The sequence below is a fragment of the Wyeomyia smithii genome, chromosome 2 (assembly GCF_029784165.1).
Source record: "Wyeomyia smithii strain HCP4-BCI-WySm-NY-G18 chromosome 2, ASM2978416v1, whole genome shotgun sequence".
In the NCBI taxonomy this organism is placed as follows: domain Eukaryota; kingdom Metazoa; phylum Arthropoda; class Insecta; order Diptera; family Culicidae; genus Wyeomyia; species Wyeomyia smithii.
This window is the reverse complement of record NC_073695.1, coordinates 45461234-45483946: the sequence shown is the minus strand read 5'-3', so window position 1 is coordinate 45483946 and position 22713 is coordinate 45461234. Positions and strand designations below refer to the sequence as shown.

The window sequence follows — 22713 nt, the reverse complement described above, 5'->3', positions numbered from 1 at the left end:
ACGCTGTTGGTGGCTGTTTTGATGGTGTTCCAACAGTCCTCGAGAGAAGCTACCTCAAGCTGGTCTTCTTTCGACAGTGCAGCTTCGAGCGAAAGCGCGTAATTTTCGACGACGTTAGGCTGCTCCAGTCGCGTGAGATCTAACCGGGGCGGGCGTCGGTACCGAATGTTGTTATCAACGGAGAGTTTTGAGCGCATCTTAACTAGTGACTTACAGTTGTACTTGTGAAGGAGGTTGTGCTGGTAGCAGGTACCACGCATGGCCATGTTCTTGGAGATGGTTAAGTCGATAAGTCTTAGGCCCATTTAGTTGGTCAGCTGGTGTGCGCTGAACCTTCCAATCACCGGTTTGTATTCCTCCTCCTGGCCGACCTGAGCGTTGAAATCCCCGGTGACGATCGTGATATCATGTTTGTGCACGTTTATGATGCTGATGTTGAAGAACCGGCCCTTTATTCTCAACCTGCACATTCGAGGGCTGATTAACCACCACTTAATCACCCGTTTCTGCATCTCGCCCACCACTATAAAAGCTGTCCCCGGCTGATGGTTGTTGCCGCAGCTCTGGTAGATGGCATGATCATTCCGGAATATACGTACCATTGAGCCCTTCAAGCACACCTCATGCAGCGCTACGACGTCGAATCTGCGGGATTTCAATACTTCGGAGAGCACTCGAGTGCTCCCTAGGAAATTGAGAGATCGGCAGTTTCACGTCCCGAGTTCCCAATCGTTAGTCCGTTTTCGTCGCGTGGATATGTGCCGATTGTTCTAGTCCGAATTTCTTTGTTCCTCGTTCATAACTTTTGAGTGGTTTTGGTTTACGGTTGCGGCTTGTAAAACCGGCCGGAGAGCTAAAACCGGACGATGACAGTTTACTACGAAAACGATTTCTGTTTAGTTTTCATTTTGCTTAGTACATCGATCATTTTGAACCATTCTGTGCTGCTTCAGCTTCACCGCGAGCAACGTCAAAATGAATCGCATAAACAAACACCATGCTGCAGCAGTATTCCTAGTAAAATTCAATAGTGAGCCGTTCGTCAGACATTCAAGCAGTTTGGGGTGAATAACTTTTTCTACAAGTATCGCAGCACCTTACGGTCTTCAGAAGAGTTTTTCCCAGGAAAATTTCCTACCATTATCATGTATCAATCTATTTTTAGGAGCCATCCTATTGGTCATATCATTTATGAACATGATCGAAATGACCAATGTGTCAAACATTCGACGCAGATTCAGGCATTGTTTCTGGCAGTTGGCAGAGTAGTTTTGGCCTAGTAAAAGTCGACCGAAGTGTCCAAAAAACACAACATTCAGCCGTTAAAGACCTGTATTTTTTGGGGTTCGCAAGGCATAATCTTCATCGAACATGGTAAAACAATCAATAAACAATGTTATCGTACATTATTGGATAGATTGAACGTAAGAGTCAAGGTAAACACAATTCGCCTTAAATGGCGAAAAAAAAATTCCTCTTTCATCAAGACAACGCTCCTGCTCTTTCTGCTTGTGATATGACCGATAAAATGAAGGGCCTGATACGCAGCACTATGTAGGTAACAAAACAATATTAGAGGATCGGTACAATAATCGCATCACTTTAACAAGAATACAAAAATTCTTTTTCGTTAGAAGGCCTAATATTTTTCAGCTCATGTAAGCGATAGAATTAAAAAGTGGAGAAGAATATAGAATTTCGAGAATTTTAAAGGACGTAGCTTCAAAGTGTTAAACAGCGATCAACTCTTAAAATTCACAAAGTAGAAATTAGAATCTTATTTTTTTACTTTCTCATTAAAAAAATGACATTGGTAGTTCCAAAAAAACATGCACTGTTCAAAAAATTTGTAAAAAACCTTTCTTTTGACAAATTTCATTTTATTTTATTTCTCCGAGTTCAGTCAACTATTGGTTAGCTTACAGTGTGTAGTTTTCGTAGAAACATAATAAATTCTCGAAAGGTGAGTTTTTTTTTGAGATACCAAATTTATAATTATGTTATGTTTTATGGTGTATATTTTGCCTGGAAGGGCAAATTACTGTCGCCGAAGACATTTTACCAACCAAACAAACTGTTCTGGCTTTATTTTTTCTTGTTTTTGACACATTTAAACTTTTTTGTTTCTCATTTCTCCTTGATCAGACAACCATCAATGTTCAACTAAAGTTCTGTAGTTTAAAAACAAATATTTTTAATGAGATTTTTAAAATAAGAAGAATTTGGTTTTTTTTTTGTTGAAATAGAAGATTTGTTTTTACGGTGTAGGTTTTTTTTTTCAAAGAGACAAAATTATTATCTACAACTTTGCCGAAGTCGTCACACCACTCAAACGAACCGTTCTGGCTCTAAAAATGTTTGTAATTATCAATACCCTTTTTACATAAACCCCTTTTCGCAAATTAGTCGTGATTTGAAAAAAAGAATATACACGCAAAAATTGAATGGTGCGAAGCCAGTACAAAATTGTGCGTTTTTAGGCGGCATCCATAAATGACGTAACGCTCATAGGGGGGGGGTATCCTTGAGCGTTACGATTTGTTACACAGGGGAGGGGGGGTGAGTTAAACGTTACGTAACGAAAAATCTCTGGAGAGATTCTCCAAAAACGAGCATTTTTGCAGCGTTACGTAATTTTTATGGGGGGTAGGTGTTGGCGTTACGTTTCGTTACATATGGGGGGTGGGGGTCTAAAAATCGGGTTTTTTGCGTTACGTAATTTGTGGATGTCGCCGTAGCGCATTTATTGATGTAGTTTGGAGCCAGTGCAATGATTGCGTGTTGGGCATAATGCAAATCATGCTCTAAACTCTGCTCCGCAGCTCCAAACTACTACACTTAAAAACTTTCAACTGGTGTTAGTATCATCATGTTGATTTGTACTGGTATTGATAATGTTTTTCAAAAGGTTGCTCTCGTTATAACAGTGCAACCAGCAATCTTACCTTACCTTACCTTGAGTATTGACTAGATTTATGAATATATCAACTGCACTTTCAATAATCCGGTCATTTTTAAATGAATCAATTAAAAGGACATTAAGTTTGTTCAAACATTTTGCATTTATCTATGACTCTGGTTTTATTCATATGCATATAATTCCACGTTACTGGCACCAGCGTCACTAAGTTGTCTGGGGGAACATGGATCGCTGAAGGATGTTTTGGCTGCAGAGAATATTAGGGATGAGCAAGTCGTTCATAGGAACCGGCGCACGAAAATGAAGCACGATTTTTCGAGCGCCCCAAAATGATCGTTCGCCCGGAACTGAAGTTTATCGGAACATCACGATTCTCGTGTATATGATATATACTCTTATTTCAATCTATGTCAATGTATTCGCAGTAAAACTGTTGCGTTATGCATTTCACACATTTATTGTGCGGTTTTAGTGCAAAATTTGTGCGAATCGGGAAGACACATTGATTGTACAAGACGTGTACCGTGTACCAACAGCACAATATGAAATTTTCATTCCATAGGAATATCTGTGCAATGTTTCAGCCAAATCAAGAATGACAATGAAAAATATATTAAAATTGGGACATTTTTCATGGAATTGCTCAAGGCATATACTATGTAAATGAATTTTACGAAAGAATTATGCATGAAAAACCTGTCTTCTATCGTTATCATGAAGAAACATGACTATGACAAACAAATGTTGGATAAAATTAACAGTGGTCCATAAAAATTAATAGAGGGCCGTGTTTCAAACTATTCTCTGCGTTGAATGAAGGAGCTTCCAAAAAAAACATAAATCCGGTAATTAAATAAAAAATAATAGGTAACAAAATTCTGGCACTAATAAGAAACAAAATCAAAATCGTTAAAAATCTGTCAATGCAGAATGTGGATAGTCCATTTTTTCGAAGTAAAATTGACTTCTTTTCACGGTAAGTGGATTCATTCAGTGAAAAAAAAACATATTATTTTAATGAAGATAGCATCAACCTGTTTGTTTGACCTTCTGTTGTTGAATGGAATCTTGAGCCTCTCAAAATTCTATAAAAGTTGACCACCCGTCGTATTGAGAACTTCAGAAAAGCTACCGGTCTTTCCGGTTCATTATGCAATTTTTTTTCTAATCCTAGAAAAAAAGGTACAGGCAACTCACTGGTTGTTCGACATCAAAACCAAATGACATCCTGTTTTCCGTCCTTTCTTCTGCTGGCTCAATTGCTTCGTAATAATCCATTTTGCAACCGAACCCGAAAGAAATCCCTTCATAAGCATTTCCTTTTCTGTCCTTTATTCGAGTAATTCCATAATTTCCTTCCATGAATTTTACCATCCACGCTTTCATGAACATGGGTATTTGAACAGCTGCAATAACAATATTTTTCTTACGTAAAACATATTATTTTAATGAAGATAGCATCAACCTGTTTGTTTGACCTTCTGTTGTTGAATGGAATCTTGAGCCTCTCAAAATTCTATAAAAGTTGACCACCCGTCGTATTGAGAACTTCAGAAAAGCTACCGGTCTTTCCGGTTCATTATGCAATTTTTTTTCTAATCCTAGAAAAAAAGGTACAGGCAACTCACTGGTTGTTCGACATCAAAACCAAATGACATCCTGTTTTCCGTCCTTTCTTCTGCTGGCTCAATTGCTTCGTAATAATCCATTTTGCAACCGAACCCGAAAGAAATCCCTTCATAAGCATAGAAAGAATTCCATTTTCACTCGGCTGACGAGTCCTCGTGTTCCTCTTTAGTTGAGCATCGCGTAATTTGAAATGATTACGACGTAAACGACGTCCTCAGGAGCTGCCGACACGCAAGTTCCTATTGCAGCGGTGGCTCACCTCGGGTTTGGCCGCCCCGGTACAAGGGTTGACCTGCTTTGTGCCTCTCGCCAGCCCCCGGCGCAGCTCGGCAGGATTGGAGGCTAGCTTTATTGTCTATAGAGGTATTCATAGTACGGCTTTCCATGCCATGCCGTCACAATAAGCACTAGTGTATCAAGTGTCGCATCGCACTCGTTTCTTTTATACTTCATCCGATACATCTTGCAGGCGGGAGAAATGTAAATAGTTGTTCCAAGTTCTGTTCTATTTGCATTCGACATTTTACTAAATACACTGCCTCGGGTGGTTGCCATTAAATTCGCCCAAGAAGGTGGGCAAATACAATTTAGTACGTGTCGCAGTCGTTAATCGGTAATAATCTGCTTGAGTAGGTACCTACATACTTGAAAATATTTTTTTTTTTTGCTTTGAACTGGTAGGTAGGTAATAGAAAAGTTTTGTAGCTCGGTTAATTTTGCCAGCCTATCACTTCAGATTGTGTCCTCGTATCCTACCCGGACGCCTCCGTACCGCGTGAATCTGTAGTGATACATGGTAAGAGCATCACTCAGCGGTTTTCTGCTACATGTGCCTGAAGTGGGAAGCTGGGTGTTAGGCATAAAACTCTTTTCTGTGCCTTGTGAGGACACTTTTTACGTTGAGTGTCATTTGGGACGGCATACAGAGGAGACGCAGGGTGCTATGGTTATTAGATTTACCGCAGGGACCACGCGTGACTGTGAGAAGTTCATCGTTGGTTGCGTAATTCAAGAATTTGAAGCTCGTCCCAGAACACACTTTTTGTATGAATAAGTAGCTTAGTTGATGTAGTCAGATTGAAAAGACACTTTTTTTTTTATCCAGCATGGAAAAAACTTCCCGAAGATTATTTTCCCCATAGCAAATAATTCATTGCATGGCTTGCATATTTTGCAACGTTGTCATTCTGTCTCGCATAAGTTATTCATCAGGTATAAGCAGATCCAACAAACAATTGATGTACTGCTCAACCCACAATGACGAACTTGAGAATCGATCGCAACACAGGAGGACGATGTTATTGCATGTTTGTGAAAATCGCTGGAACCAGGCCAACCAAAGCATATCGATTTTAAATTCGCAGCCTGTGTCCCCGTAGATAAATTGCACCATTTGCTGGCTATGATATTAAAGCTCCCGGCTGGTGTTGGCAATCTGCCAAATGCAGCGGGGTTTTGCTTTACGATCATAAAATCGCTGCCAAAAAATTGGCCGGAAAGCTTTATCGCTGCAGTCCAGCGCACTCGAATGTCATGTGCTATCGGTATAAAAAGCACCAGTTCGGATGCACTGCAAGTGCCAGAGGGGGGGCCTGATAGAAGCGAGTTGCACATGTCAAAACTGGTTTATATTACTTTTTTTTGAACTAGCAATCAATTGAGTGTTTCACGTTTCGGTGGGAAATACAACAGCTGATTATTGGTGACCGTGTTTCGCGACGACTTGATATCAGTAACATTGTGCAGTTCGTGTTCAGTCATTGATTAAATTATCCAAACACTTTTTGTCAATTTGTGTTACTAATTATAGTTTGGTTATTGAACGGTTCTAACAATATATAATCGCATACATTTCTTTTGTGAATAGAATTTGCATTTTTGCAGGAAACAGCACATTTTTCCTGCTTCTAATTTAAATTCTTAAAATATACCAACAAATCCTGGCACAAAGATGAGTCGAACAATCTTAGAAAAACGACGAAAATTTTTATTGCTACCAGGAAACTACACAAAAAAATCCAAAACACGTTTTCAAGATTGGAAAGTCTCAAAAATAGTTAGCACGAATTGAGCCAAAACTTTCTCAAATATTGAATTAGAAAAAAATTGAATCTAGTATAAAACTAATATCTATACAATCTAATATAATTAATCATTTGCGGGCTTTGAGCTCAAAAAAGATCCTAAATATATAAAAATTAGATTACAAATCGTGGGGAAGAGCTTTTACCAAATGTAAAACAAAACGAGTATTAGATATAAATTTCGAAAATTACGTAAAAAATAACCAGTAGAATGATTTATATCATGTCTTAATTAAATAATTCGATTAACAGACAGATTGAGATAACGCGCTGAATTCAAAAGGCTAGATTAACAACGATTTTCTCACGAAATAAAGTAAAATGTATGCGAGAATATTATAATAATATATTTGATACAATGTACTTTGTCATTATTAAAATTCCTTTCCAGCTTTAAGCTATCGCTGTATTAAACCGCGCAGCTGTATGGATTCTTCCTTCCGAATATTCCAAAAAGATAATTTATTAAAGAAACGCCTTAGAAAACTTTTTTTCTTTTTTTTGTTGTTGGAAATAAAATTTTTTCTTCAACACTGATAAAATCATGGTGATGCAACACAAATAACTTGTAAAATGGCGTGTGTCAAAAAGACTCGATGTACATAAATTACACCAAAAATCGTTATTTGCAAACATGGTCCTTCAATAAATTCAAAATTAATTTTTACTCTATGTTGCTACAAGTTAAAGATGATCCAAATGACACCAATATTGCATGGTTAAAATTTAAAAAAAATACCATGTTTTGCAAATTTGGCTTGAAAGAAGTACCAACAATAATATTCATTCCGTTTTTTTTTTGAAGTCAACTAAAGCGCCAAAACAAAGTAGAAGAGGTACGTGTTTCTTGTCCGCTGTACTAGTGCACAAGCTTAGTGGCCGTTCAATAATTACGTAAGCATATTTTTTCACTTTTTCGACCCCCCTCCCCCCATTGTAAGACATCGTAAGATTTTTTGATACCCCCCCATAGTAAGATCTTACTGCCAGCATGTATAGTTTTTTGTTTATTTTAGTTTTATCATTATGAAGCAAGCACAGTATTTCGTTTCCTTTTCTGTCCTTTATTCGAGTAATTCCATAATTTCCTTCCATGAATTTACCATCCACGCTTTCATGAACATGGGTATTTGAACAGCTGCAATAACAATATTTTTCTTACGTAAGATAATCAATTATCCGAGCGGGGGCCTAGTGTGGTTGGTGACGTCTCCGTCAATCACGCTCGACGCCTGGGTTCGAATCCCACCGCCGACATAGGTGTCGATGGTTGTGAGGTGGCGTGATCCACTCACAACCAACCCAACTGGTCTAGATTCAATCCTAGCCGACACCGGGAGATTTTCTGAGGCAAAAAATCTCTGGGATCACGCCTTCCATCGCATGAGGAAGTAAAGCCGTTGGCGCCGGTCCGTTAATAAACGGGTCGTGAGTTAGGGACCTGGGTGTGGAGTCGCCTCCCTGGGCGTCGGTTATTGGCCACAACAGTGGCGGAACTAGACCGACGGAAAATAAACGAGAATAAAAAAAAAATCAATTATCCCCCCTCCCTCCCCTGTAAGATAGCGTAAAAAAATTGCATAACCCCCCTCCCCCCCTATTTGCTTACGTAAATATTGAACGGCCCCTTAAGCGCAATGGACGTAGATCGCCTAACCCACGATTGTCCATCTTCAAACCCTTTCGACCATGTTCCTCCTGCTTATATACTCTCTGACTGTGTGTAAGTCCTTTCTGTCTGTATTTTAGTCAATCATCCTCCCAGGCTTCATTCGCACAGAGCGGATGGCAACTTTTTTGTCTACTTTTTGCCTGAAGCAGGAGCGAAATCAAAATCGCTGAACATTTTACAAATCTCGAAAAACCTGACGTTACAAGGCCGCGACAGAAATTTCGAAAGTCAAACCAAACAAGCTCCGTATCGTGATCAATGATTTAAAACAGGCCAACGATAAAGCCTGCTCCAAGCTTTTTACACGCGAGTATTGTGTGTAGGTATGTACCGGCACGAGACGTGCGGATCGATGGTGTCATAACCGATTCGAGTCTATCTGTTGAGTCTTTTTTGGAATGCGGTATTGGCTGCTTTATAAATTATGCTTGTCCGGATGTAAAAATTCTAGACTGCAAGCAATTGCGGTCCGTGCCACTCGCAGGCGGCACGGAAGCATACACTGTTAGACTCGTTTCGTGTTACGTTTGCCGGGTCTGCACTTCATAGCCACGTCTCGATCCATGACATTCGTCTCTCTTTGGCGTCTCTATGTGCCCCATGTCATGAACTGCCTTAAGGATTGGTTAAAATCATGCTAAAACTATCCTAGAATCAAAATCTACATCGCCCAAGTACTGATTTAAGCTCGAAATTCATTTAAATCAATTTTTACCGAACAACTTTCATGCGCCAAAAAAACATTTTCCGTGTATTTTGGCGATGCTCGTTTTTGTTTTTAATTTCGAGGCTTTGTAAACTAGTAGAAGTTACCTATGATCGATATCGTGTTTCATATTTGTAGTATAGAGGTCGCTGCATCAAGTTTCGACGTGCGTCTGTATAGCACGTGTTTACCCACGAATTCCATTTGTTTAGTCGATCAGCCGTTCTCGTTGTGTACGTTCTTTGTTTGAGTTTTTTGATACTTTTTAACTGTGAGCTATACTCAAAAGTACTTTAATATGAGTGACAAGTTTGAGTTTTGCGTGGGACCGGACGCCAACCGCGTCAAACTCATTAAAAGTCGCATGTCTAATACCGCGAAGCCTTAGATCAGATAAAAAAAAGGAAGAAGAGGAAGATAAAGCCCAGAAAGGACAACTTTAAGGCTCAGGGGTAGCTGACTGAAGGTAAAAACAATATTAGGGGCTTTACTGTTGCGATTCTTAAGATCTATAGTAATTTGAAACTTCAAACGCGTTTTTCTCAAAACCATGTTTTCAAAATCGGCGAGCAGTAGAACTGAAAAAGTTTACATCCGATTGACTTTAAATTTTAACTGTAGCTTTTTCATTAGATTATCTAGTGAAGTACACACGATTTTAGCGATTGATTAACAACAACTAAAGTTATAAACAATCAAAGTCGATTTTTTTTGTCGAAACAGAACTTTTTTTTTTCAAACCGTTGCCATTTTGCGAAGAAAATATAATCATGTGTACTTCACTAGCGACACTTATGTAGATAATGAAAAAAAAAAATGTTTTGGTTATAGGTGAAATTGGGCACGACTTCTACTGCTCGCCGCGGAACAACTTTTAAAAAAAGCGGTTCACGGCAATCGCTACACAGTCGCCATTTTGTAACAAAAATAGCAATAAAAATATTTTTTCTATTCTGCAAGAGTTGCTCAATCCAATGATATATTATTTTTATACCTTACATTTCAAATGTCCTGTAAAAAAATTCATGGAAAAAGCCTTGTTTTTTTTTGAGCATTTGGTAGATATAACCCCTTAAGAGATTGCTACCACTTCTCCAATTACATCAAACCCCTTTTTTCCTGTATGGACTTCCTCACTGCGACCAGAATCGTAGATCTATTGTGAGATATGCCCGGCTGTCTGCTGTATTCCGCACTTCTGTTAATAGCAATACCGCTATTGAGAAGTGGCATGCTTATTAATATTGTTTATCAGTGCTCGTGTGTAATGTGATACTCTTCCTTTTACCCGCTTACTGTACTACTATACCGATGCTCGTTCCTCTTGCCAAATATCACCAATTATAATTCCCTGAAGAAGTTTCGTAGTGCGTCCTCCTGGCCAGTTTTATTAATAAGAGGGACTTATGTATTGTCAAGAGAAAGTCACGCAAAGGTATTGTAGATTTCAGCGTAAAGGAAGGGTAACTGGTCTGGAGCCTGAGAATAAACCCATGCTTAAGTCCTTTTTTTTGACATGGAATGGCCTGGTTCTACTAAGATTTGAACCCTCGACCATCCGCATGACAAAGCGGACTCTGTAACCTTGCGGCTACGCAGCTCCCCAAGCCCTTTGATCTGTTGTCCTCTGATGACACCGATTCCGGCGATTTACCGGCAGAAACATCTTACGTCAACTCTGGCGAGTTTAGAAACAAAAAAAAAATTTTCCTCGAGAAGGTCCTCAGATTTCTCAAAGTGGAATGAATGGTACGAACAAACTAAAAAGTGCAGCGAAAAAAACCGAAGCATACACCTCTTGAGCTTGGAAATTTGAAGTCCCAAAAGGAGTTCACAGCACTTCCAAAAACTTATGAAAGCCAAGAGGCGCTTATAAAACTCTCATCATCCAGACGGGGCATGAACCCGCAATCTCCGATGTCTCCGGCATAGTGTTTTGGCCAATTAAACTACTGGCAAGGTAATTTCCCCTGAAAATAATATTGTAGCACCCTCTACTATTGTGTCCCGTTCCTAGCACGCCTCAACCAACCACACACACTTGTGGTGTTATTTTTGTAACTAAGAGAGATACTCTGTAGAACATGAGACGACCATGCTAGCAACGGCAGTACTCTCCACACACCGAGTATAACAACTCATTACATCTTCGGCCTGTGGGTAATTGAGACGCTCAGTTGTTGACGTTCCTCCACGCGTTCGATGGAAGAGCTCCGTGATGCTAAGAATTATGTTACAAGTTAATTCCATTTTTTGTCTTATGACATTTACTAAAACGGTCAAACTCGTGACTCTGACGAAGCTGTGGACTTGATGAAATGATTAAAATTAATATTTTTGTTGGATATCATTGGAATCTAACAAAAAAAAAAACTGATATCAATCATCTCATCAGACCCGCAGCTCGAAACAGCACTATATCATCTAATATTTTTTTGTCATTTCTTTTCTTTATTACATTCTTCTGATTTTACTACATTGAAGTCACTCTTACCATTATTTTTAATATATTTCGCATTCTAAATTTTAGTTATTTTTTTCTGCCTTTCTCTAATTCTACGCGTTTCTAAGTCTCTTCGTTCTTCTCATATTTTTTGTTGTTTCATGTGTCAAATTATTTTCATTTTACCAGATTACTCTTATTACTGGGTTGTCTCTAGACAACTTGTCCATTTTTATTATTGTTCCCAATATTTTATTTTTAGTTTTCTCATTATGCTCATGTTGTTTATTATTTTGATAATTTATTTGACACACAGAAATACAACTTTACTTTGCGGCGTCAAATACAAAATTATAGAAACTTTTACTGTTTATTAGAGGAAGTTATATTTCTTCCGAGGAGGCGAGACAAACTCTACCTTAACCTCCTCCGAAAGTAGGATATTCGTCAACGTTCCCTTCTATACTTTGAATACTACTATCCGAAACGTTCTACTGCGGTTCTTTTTCTCACTTCTGCTAGTTTTTTTCAGTCCACGAAAATAAATTTTTCAGTTGGGTAATTAATAGCTTTGCTCTGGCTACTGCTGTTCTTTCATTCGTCATGACTCCTAAGCAGGGTTGCAAATTTTCACTGTCAGTGATAGATTCTCAGTTGACACTGAGAGCTACGAACATCAGTATCAACACGAACGAGCTGAAAGTGATAATTGCTTTCAGCTCCAATCAGTTGACAGTGGTAATACTGACTGGCAGCATTTCTGTGATTTCGCACACGCTATGTTGCTCTAGCGATGTTTATGCGGTGTAGTATGAAGGTGCCTATCTGCTTCATTGAATTCAAGCAATGGATTGGCTCAGATCAAATAATTTCGATATTATTTAAGATATATCATTTATATCAAAGACATGATTATTGACTGATAATTGACACGGCTGACACTCAATATCAGTTTGAAGAGAGTGAGAGTGAAACTGCTGTTGTATCATATTCATTTTTCTGTGTCGAAATTTCGCAACACTGCTCCTAAGATAGTCAAATGTTGACTAACCTTTTCATTGGACTCGTGTAATCGTTGGTGCCGATGAAAGCCCTGGGGAATAATAAAATGCATCGCAAAAACCGTGGAGGTATTAAATGTTAGTTGTATGTTTAATTTTATGCACTTTCATCACAATTGATCATTATTTTGTTAACCAAACAAAAGGTTTGTGAACCTCCGGTCGAAAACCACTGTGATGATGTGATTTTGGAGTATTCGTTAGATAATTACATTTTGGCGTAAATTGAGGCATGAATTAAACCATCTAAAATGCACCTTTTTGAGTGATCATTACGGTGTTATCACATCGATACATAACAAATACCAGAATTCAGTTTTTGAAAACCGAGAACGGATTTTGGGAGAAGAAATGGGTAATGACACTAAAAGCGAGGAGTCAAATTGACGCAGATTATCTTTCTAGGGTTAATTCATTGTTTAGTAATAAAACAAGAAAAACGTATGAAAATAAAAACGTCCTTTGTTGTAACTGATTGCAACACCTCTCAATGTGTTGTTACCTTTGTTTGTCTGGCTCACAACATGCTCTCCGCCTATCTTTTTCTCTGAGTATTGCTAGTAGGTACCGTCTGGTTAAATGAAGGCGGTTGAAGTGATTTTTGGTTGCATCTCGGCTGGTAGCCTTCCGCTGCATCAGTGCAAGATATATCAAAATGCAATTGTTACTGCAATGAATGTTGCTTTCTGATTGGTATAGGAAACCCAACTTAGAAAAAGCAAAAAAAAAAAAATATTCAAATAAACGCTCCCATAGCTAGGAAATGGTCAGAGCGTGCGCCGCCCAAAAAAGCACTGATTTTTTTCCATTTGTCGTCTCTGGTAGATACAGAGGGCCCGTATGCCTTCATCTGCCTAAGGATCGTGTTCGATTCAACTTGGATTCGTGCACTCGAACTTCGAGTGTTCGTAACAACTTGCGTGTTTGAATTGGTCACCTCTTTCATCCTCCCCACCATGAAATGTAATAAGAACGTAATTTCGTACGTGGCTCATCTGTACCGCTCTGCACATTCTAAAATCTAATTTCATCCTGTCTCTGAGTTGTTTTTTCACCCACGTCTTGATTTGGCAGCCGTATTAGGCATAGTCGAATATCGACACAGACGTTGTCCTAACGTATTTTTGGAATATTATTTGCTTGTCTTATCCACACGCAACGAAAAAAAAAATCACCTCGAGATATTAACAAATAGAGCAACGTGCGCCAATCTTGATCAAACAAAGCGTATCGAATGTTTATTGTTCTAGCGTCTGTTCTGTCTGGAAGACGAGCCCGAAGTTGCTCATGTTTTTAAATAATCGTCCTTTGCTTGTATACTCTTTGAAAAGCACTTAACATTGTCAATTTGTTTTAAATAACCCCATTCATTTGATATCGCGATTATTGTTCGGCTAGAGAAAAGGAGCCTAAGGCTTATCAATAAAAATAATCAATTGAGTTTCAGAAGCATTGGAAGAAGTTTTCCACTTCTGCTAGTTTAACGGAAAATCTAAACTTCAATCGACTGCATATAACTCGAAGACTTTTTCTTTCTACTAAAATCTGTTTTCACAGAACAATGACTTCCTGCATCCTGGCCGTAAATCGAGAAGATTTGAAGCGAAAATGTTGTACAGGTCTGAACCCAAGACTGAACCTCGAGGCACACTTTCCTGTCGAATGTTTTTACCATATGTCTAGAAGAGCAGCTTCAATAGAATAACCTTCAGATTTGTTAGCTTGTGTCGCACGTGTGTACGGAGAATCGTACAAGATTACCGGTGTTGCTGTGGTGATGTAAATATAAGGTAGTGTTTTCACAGGTGAAACACCAACTACTCCCTAATTTTTGGGCCTTTGAAAATTCGAAGTCAGCCATTTTTGGCTTCTACATAGTTTCACTTTAATCTCATTGAATCACGTAGTTTTTGCTTAATTTTTTTTCTGGTTTTCCATAGTTTTATTCTGTATTGAATTCAGCAATTTGGATGTCCGCGTGTTTTTATTTAATTAAATTTTATTGAAGAATTTTCATCGGTGTACTCTAAGGCATTAGATTCAACAATGTACGTATCGAAAATTCACTAATTGTGCTTACTCCTGCTCCAATACTTGAATAAAATAATCGATTGGAAAGAAACCCTGACAGGTTTTTTTTTTCTCTGTCTTGGATTTGATTACGGCACAAGTGATGGCACAACTTAATACAGACAGGGCGTGTGTCACGCACGAGCTCGATATTTACGACCAGGGAAACTCCGACTAAATAAGCTTCAGCCGCAAGCTGTTTCTTACAGTCACTCGTAAGTTTTCTCGTATCGAAGGAATCGAACTCTCATAATAAATCTGTAAATCCCCCAGGGCGGGTTCTGCATGAATCACGTGCGTTTATCATTGCTTTTTTCATATATTTATTATTGGTTGAAAGATTTTTGGGCTACAGACACCAGCTGTGTTTTTTTTTCTAGTTGCTGTTAGTGTTGCGCGTGTAGACCTTGATTTTTTTTTGTGTTTTCCGTCAGTGGAATTACATGTGGCACATTTGTTTTTATCTAATTCATTTGTTTTATTTATTTTCATTGAGTTTATTATTTTTGTAATAATATTGATGTTTAGTGGTGACGCTTTAACGACAATTATTTCTTTATTTATATTTTAGTGTAATTGGGTTCTTATTCGAAGAAGCTGATTAATTACATGAATCATAGAAAGCGTCTAGATAAAATAAGTACAGATGGTAACATGCGAACCGTTAGATCAGTCCCCAGACGATGATAAGGAGTACTTTGGCGGTGTCTAGAGTATTTTGGTTTTTTTTTTTTCAATGATAACATTGTTATCAATTTTTTTATATTGTGAAGTGACACTACACTTATCGTTACAAAACGGTGACGACAAAACTGGATTGGAAATACCTAGCAAACAGCTAAGTATTTTCAATCCAGTTTTGTCGGCTAGTTATTATTATCAGCTAAACATGAATAAGGGTCGTCGGAAAAAATTTTTTACTATATGTAACCAAAAAGAGAGCACAAAAAAATCTCTTCTACTATCTTATTTATTTTAAAAAATCGATGATGATGGAAGAACGGGAATTTTCGATTAAGGTAGAACTGTGTAGGAGTTACATATAGATGACTTTGATTTTTCAAAGGCACACCTTTGAACCACACCTCACCTGTGAAAACACTTCCTTATGTTTCGAATGGATATAATCTGGTAGAATGGAATTAGAACGCCATTGCCCAAAATGCTGACAAATCGCCACTCTGCGTAGGGATAATTTAAAATTTAGAATAAAAATTTCTGACAAAAGTAGTTTTTTCTCTCTTCCTCGAGAACGGCATAATTTTCACTTTCCACTTCACAACAGTTGGAACACATTTTCGCTCTTTGGTGCACTTTGAAATAAGGTATTCCTGAATCATTGATTGTGATATTACTGAAAGCTCGATAGTCGAGGAAAACTGTAAACCATCAAATTAATTCAATTGCCATTCCATTTAGACATGGCTTTGACGTAGTTCCGGATATTATATAACATCGGACGCGTATTACCGCAGACCGTGTCAACTGATAATTGAATAATTTCCAATTAATTCCGTTCTTGTTTGCCCACCCTCGACGCAGTAGGTTTCCAATTTCTGCTGTTCAATTGATTTAGTATCCAACTTTGTGTATGTGTAATCCACATGCAATGTAGAGGAAAAAAAAACAAAGTTTATACTCACATTATTTGCTCTGAATCGATACAGATGATCCGAGGTGACCAGATATAGCACCGTAAACGGGATGATCGAGAGGGTGGCGAAAAACAAAAACAAGCGCCTAGCGATGCGACATTTGATCCTGCTGGGCCCTTTCATCTAGGCGAAGCGGGGCGGCACCTGTATTGCTGTTCGGCAGCTGCTTCGGTACCCCATTTAATAACGATCTAACAGGAAACTTCACTAACAGTAGTATGCAGGCTCAATTCGATTGCTCCCAGATTTTGCACTCAATTCGTTTGGTTGTTTTAGGTTATGTATTGCTCTTTCGCTATTTGCCAGTGTGGGGTTCGCTTCCAATATACTAAGCAGACACTCACTCACTCCACACTCGGCGCGCACTCTGCTCTGTGTAGTAATTGGCTTCAATTGGTGTATCGCTAAATTATATATGTATCACGGATGATGCGAGCAGACCTGGGCAACGATTTGAACTTGGCCCGGTTGCCTCTTGTCCAGCGGCGGCGGCAAACGTTCTTCCACTTGAATATCTGGGCGATTCGGTAGCGTCTAAAACAATGTCGCTTTGATTGAAAAAATCTTCATCCACTGCCGAGCCCGTCTGTCAATAGTGGATGCGCCTCGAGATAACTGCAACGAGAGTGAGGAAGAGACACATGCACGCATGCATGCATGCGCTTTGAATTAGTAGTTTAGATCAATTGGCCACTTATTCATTAAGCTAAATCTGAACCGCGTGCCTTGTAACTCATTATTTGCTGGAACGATAAACACAGGGTAGTATTTGGAGTTTATAGTAACCCTAATCAAACTACGACTAAGCCCCTTATTCAACTCTGCACTCGCACGTTGTTGACGGTTCTACTGGAGAATTAGATGATGAAACTAACATGAATTGTAGCTGTGAGCATTGTTTTAAATGGACGAAAAGTGCGATCGTGCAATTTTTCGCGCTACCTTGTCAGACCAGTCTCTAAACATATATTGTAGAGAACAGCGCTAATAAGTTGGATGATTTTTCTAGTGCGCGGGGGCTGTGTGCATCAAACTAATCACACCGCATGATTATGATAATTTAGCGGACGCAGAACACGGGACACGGTTTCCGTCGTCGTCGTTGGATTTCGTCGTGTTTGTTTTAGCCGGTCGAGTGGTTCGTACCGAATTGACTGTCCAGAACCGTACATCTGTTCTCGCCACTCGAAATTGGTTTTGTCAATGTGTTAGACATCCCAAATTGCTGCGCAGTTGAAATATAATTGAATGTTTGCTTTTGTTTATCGTGCGCCAAATTTGATTACCTTTAATACGGTTATCGATTGATTTTTATCGGTTTACTGATATTAGAGGCTAATGGTGGATGGCTGTGGTACCATTCAACTATCCAATTTTTGTTTATATTTATTCGCCTACAATAGGGAGAATTTATTTGGTTTGATATGGTCTACGTTGTATTCAGTTGCAATAGTCTTAAGTAAAATCTAATTTAACATAACATAAAAACGTGAATGTCAAATGACGCATTTCATGCCACCCAGCTGAAAATTAGAAATACAGAACGGAACAATTGGTAAAGACCTAAGCTACTAATACGGAAACAGTTAATGGTAAACGATTGAAAATTGGGTACATGGAACGTTGCAATCATCCCGTCGATCTCTCAAGCGGCAAAGAGTCGAAATTGCAGCGATTCAGGAGGTTCGGTGGCCAAATTCCGAAGAATGGGGATTCCGTGCATACACTTCCTTCAAGTACCATATCCACTACAGTGGCGCAAACAAAGCAAAAGGCCGTCGGTTTCATAGTGTTGCGTGTGCAGATAAAATTTAAAACAAATCCTGGTGGTTTTTAGTGGTTTGTCAATTCGAAGCGGAAAAGTACTGCTATCCCAAAAAAAATGTGTATCTTGAGAATCAGTTCTAAGCCTCTGCTTTAGAATCAAGTCAGTTGTTCGCAAAACATTTTGCATCTGTTTTCGGAGCAAATCACGCTTCAGAACTGTAGATCGTTGAAGCTATTCGTAACGTTCCTATCGACCTCATTGATCTGAGAGTTTTTGCCGTGAGTTCAGATATGATTATGTCAGCAGCAAAAAAATTAAACCGTTCGTATGTACCTGGCACCGATGGTCTACCGGCAATTTTAATATGCTGCTGTATTGGTAATCTAGTGCAACCAAAACAATTTCGCACGCTAACCTGGAGGGCTAATAGCGGTCTCGATCAACTATATTAATTGAGAGAATTCGTTATCGATATTGTTTTTGGCACATTTTGCATGTTGTAGGATAAATACAACGATACATTGTGCCCCAGTGCTGAGTCCTCGATCTGATCGGAAATCGTACATACGACGACTGGCTTGTTAGGTCAGCATCGTACTTCGTGACTAGCTGGGAGGGTAAAGGCGGCATATGATTCAGTAAAAAGACACGAGCTGTGGCAGATAATGTTGGAACACGGTTTCCCGACGAAACTAGTAAGGCTGAGTCTTATGACACTATGCCTTTCATTTCTCGCTTATTTTGCGTCGGTTTAGTTCCGTCACTGTCGTTGTGTCACCGACGCCCGGGGAGGCGACTCTATCCAGGACCACACAATTATACAATGTTTCAAACCTAGGTAACCTTTTTCTGACATAGGACTACGTCTTGCTTCAATAAGGTGGCCTATGTGGAAAGTGAATCAAAATGTGCCCTGTTCAATGCGTTTTAAGGTACTACCCCTGAACGGATTTTCATCGCCAATGTATTGATAGAAAGGTGAAGGTTGCTCCAAACTTGTAGTATAATTATTGACATATCTTTTCAATAGTAAATTGATAAAAAGATGAGTTGAATATCAATCAGTTTTGTTTGAGTTTTGTAGCGAAAAGAATGTTACGTTTGTAATATTTTTTTTCCTTCGGCTGGAACTTAACCATCTAATGGCCAAATTAATTTTCAGACGGACTTTGAAATAGTCACTCTGAAACTTCATAAACATTTTTTAAATATTGATTGAAGCTTTTCAGAGGTTTAACTTAAGACCGTCTAAAGGCGGCACTGGACACAAGAGGGTTAAGGAAACAGATGTTGTTATGAGCGTAAGTAGTTATTTTGTGCTACTAGTATTTTTTTAATTACGACTAATTTTTAAAAAAGTAAATGAACAAATGGTATAAAAAAATACAAATATTTATTCAGCCAGAACGGCTCGTTTGCTTGGTATGACATTTTCGACAAAGTTGTTGATAATAATATTGTCTTTTCAAATAAAAAAATGTTCGGGCTTTAAATGGTGAGTTGATTACCTGGAAGGTCGTCACAAGATCCTATCTCACGCCTCTATGAGTCAAATGCTTCCTCAACCCGAGCGTCTGTTCATCATGAAGGTGCGGCTGAAACAGCGTCTGATTGGCATCCAGCGACTGAATATGAAGATGGATTTGATGCTACCGAGCCACATAACAAGGAGAACTTTCATAATCAACTAAATGTCACCGTGGATAGGGTTCCAAAAGGCGAAACCAAGATCTACTTTGGTGACTTCAATGCAAAGATTGGCTCCGATAACACGCACCATGAGCGCGTCATGGGACGTCTCGACGGCTGAGCGAGAACTGCTTGCTATTTGCAGAGTTCTGTGGCAACAACAACATGGCCATAGGTGGTTCGCTCTTTCTCTATCGAACAGTGACCAAAGTCGCGTGGGTATCCCGTGATAGACATACCGTAAATCAGATCGACTACATTAGAATTAGTTAAATATGGAGACGGAGCCTTCATGATGTCCGGAATCAACGTAGTCGCGGTTGATTACTACATTCATTCAGCATTCAGCACCGAAAGGGGAGGCTCGGGCGGCGTTATAACACACGCCGACTAGAAAATTTAGCTGCGAAGAGATTGTACGTTGGTGAACTGGAGCGGAGCGAGCGGTGAGCACCACAAACCACGATAAAGCGGGCGAAAACCCGAGGAGCCAAGAACGAAGCCAATCAACAGTATTCGGCTTTGGAGAGGGAAGTTAAACGCTCTTGTAGAGGGGACAATGGAGTGTAGGCGGATTCCCTGGCTGATGAAGGGAAGAATGCCCCAGCAGACGGCGATTTCCGCCTCCTCTACGATATCTCACTACCCTTGAGTGGAGCTAGGATGAATCCAAGAATGAAAGCGAAAGACGCAACCAGCCAGTTACTTACCGACTCCACTGAAAAGTTGAAACGAGGGTTTGAGCACTTCAAACAACTTCTTCAAGCTCGACAGCCGACCAGCCATCAACATCTAAACAGGATCCGCCAAGGGTGTGACGTATAACTCGCGTCAACTCCAAGGCTCTTCAATGCGGGAGATCAAAGCAGTTAACCGATGAACGAAATCCAACAAAGTTCCCGGTTTCGATCGCATATTTGTTTTTTTATTTGTTTGTTTATTTGTGATTAAATTCATCTGACACTTAGTCTTAATGAATTGAAAACCTTAACTAAATTACAGCAAAGTCGAACTAATTAGCCTATTTTTGGATCGATGGATAGGTTCGTTAAATAAAAATAAATCTTCAATTAATGAGAAGGCACGAATGCACGCGGCGATTGGTTCATTATAACCATAAGATGTTCGATGAAATCTAGGTACAAGTAACGAATCGTTACGCAACGCTCGCTGCGGTGCTCGCAAATCAAGCAGCAAAAGTAGCCAAGGTGAGTCGATTTCTCCGTTGAGAAGCTTTCCAATTAGAATCGCTTGCTGAATTGATCGTCGTCGTTGGGGCGTATCTAAACCCAGGAGTAGACATCGGTCAGGATACGGAGGAAATTCTGATGGATTGCGCCATGGTAAATCCTTTAGGGCCAGCCTGAGGAAACGTTTCTGTATGCGCTCGATTTTTATACTCCACGAGGTTTGATGTGGACACCATACTACAGCAGCAGTATCCAAAAGCTGACGAACCAGAGCATAATATAGTGCCTTAAAACAGTGGGGATCGAAAAAATCCTTAGCTGTTTTCGAGATAAATCCCATTTGACGACTCGCTTTGGATATAACTGCTGAACGATGAAGGTCAAACGTCAATTTCGTATCTAGCAGGATGCCGAGGTCGTTCACCTGATCTACTCTCGTGAGTGTAACGCCATCAACTCAATAGGCTTGGTGATGCGATGAAATGTAATTACTACACATTTACCAATACTTAGAGTCAGTTAATTTCTTTGACACCAACTGACAAAAATATTGAGTAATAATTGCAAACGTTCACAATCCTCCACGGAACGCACAACAAAATAAAGTTTCAGGTCATCCGCATAAATCAGTTTACAGTTATTCTCAAGCAATAGGGCGGCATCGTTTAAAAACAATACGAAAAACAATGGAGCCAGGTTGCATCCTTGAGGAATCCCTGACGTGTTAGTAAAAAGTTTCGAAGTACAGGAATCACTTTTAACCCGCAGTGCTCTATCCGAAAGGTACGATTCGAACCACGAAACTAGTTTACTTGAGGCACCAAGTCGAGAGAGTTTACAGAGCAATATTCGATGGTCAATCTTGTCGAAAGCGGCTTTCAAGTCGGTATATAACACATCCATCTGAGCCTTCATTTCCATGGTCGCAATACAGGTAGAAGTGAATTGCAGTAGATTACTAGCCATGCTGATCAAAAGAAATGTAATTTTTAGTTCGCTCTAACAGTACGCCGCACACAATAATCTCGAAAAGTTTTAAAGCAACAGAGAGACTAGTCATTCCACGGTAGTTTGTCACGTTTCTACGATCGTCATTTTTGTATACAGGAAACATTTAGGACTGTTTCCACAAAAGTGGAAACTTTCCTTCGTGGAACGAACGGCTGAAAATACAGCACAGTGGATCTACTAATGCAGCTATACAACGGGTCAAAACCACGGCTGGAACTCCATCTGGACCAGGTGAATAAGAACACTTCAATTTCTTCGCTGCTTCCACAACCATTCCATTAGTAATGACGAAAGATCGTAAATCGACCAAATCAGCTGGCACGTCGGAGGCAGCGTACTCGGCATCCTGCTGAGATGTACAACCTGAGTTGAAAACCGAAGCAAAATGTCTAGCAAAAAGGTTACATGTGGTTGCAGCAGTCGAGGAGGTTTCTTCGTCGAGAAAAACACTCGATGGGATCGAAAAAGTATTCCGTTTGGAATTTACAAAGTTCCGAAAACCTTTGGGATTGCGCCGAAGACTCGATTGAATTCTCAGGACGTACGACTTATGGAGTGCAGCGTTAACTCGACGGTAAGCGTTACTGGCTACCTGAAAATTATACTTGTGTTCGAGTGTTCGATGGCGCCGCAATCTACGTTGACATGCGTTACGCTCTTGTTTTAGTTTACGCAAGCCCGGTGTACTCCACGCAGGCGAAGCTGCAGCACGTTTGGTTGGTACATTTGTCAGCAGCCATGAGCATATTTCGTCACTAAACTTATCAGCCATATCATCAACGTCACTATAAGCAAAAACGAGATCCCAATTCACC

At 39.5% G+C, this 22713-nt stretch overlaps 2 protein-coding genes across 4 annotated transcripts in view; one reads left to right on the top strand and one right to left on the bottom strand.

Moving 5' to 3' along the window:
* The window catches only part of LOC129720847 (uncharacterized), a 49579-nt gene that overhangs the window by 6582 nt on the left and 20284 nt on the right, over nt 1-22713 (top strand). The gene's annotated exons all lie outside the window — the stretch shown is intronic.
* The window catches only part of LOC129720848 (carbohydrate sulfotransferase 11), a 46539-nt gene that overhangs the window by 5646 nt on the left and 18180 nt on the right, over nt 1-22713 (bottom strand). For both annotated transcript variants that reach the window (XM_055672680.1, XM_055672681.1), the window contains exon 2: nt 16229-16855. In XM_055672680.1, coding sequence (XP_055528655.1) covers nt 16229-16363 — 135 coding nt within the window. In that variant the 5' untranslated portion in view covers nt 16364-16855. The remainder of the gene's footprint in view (nt 1-16228; nt 16856-22713) is intronic.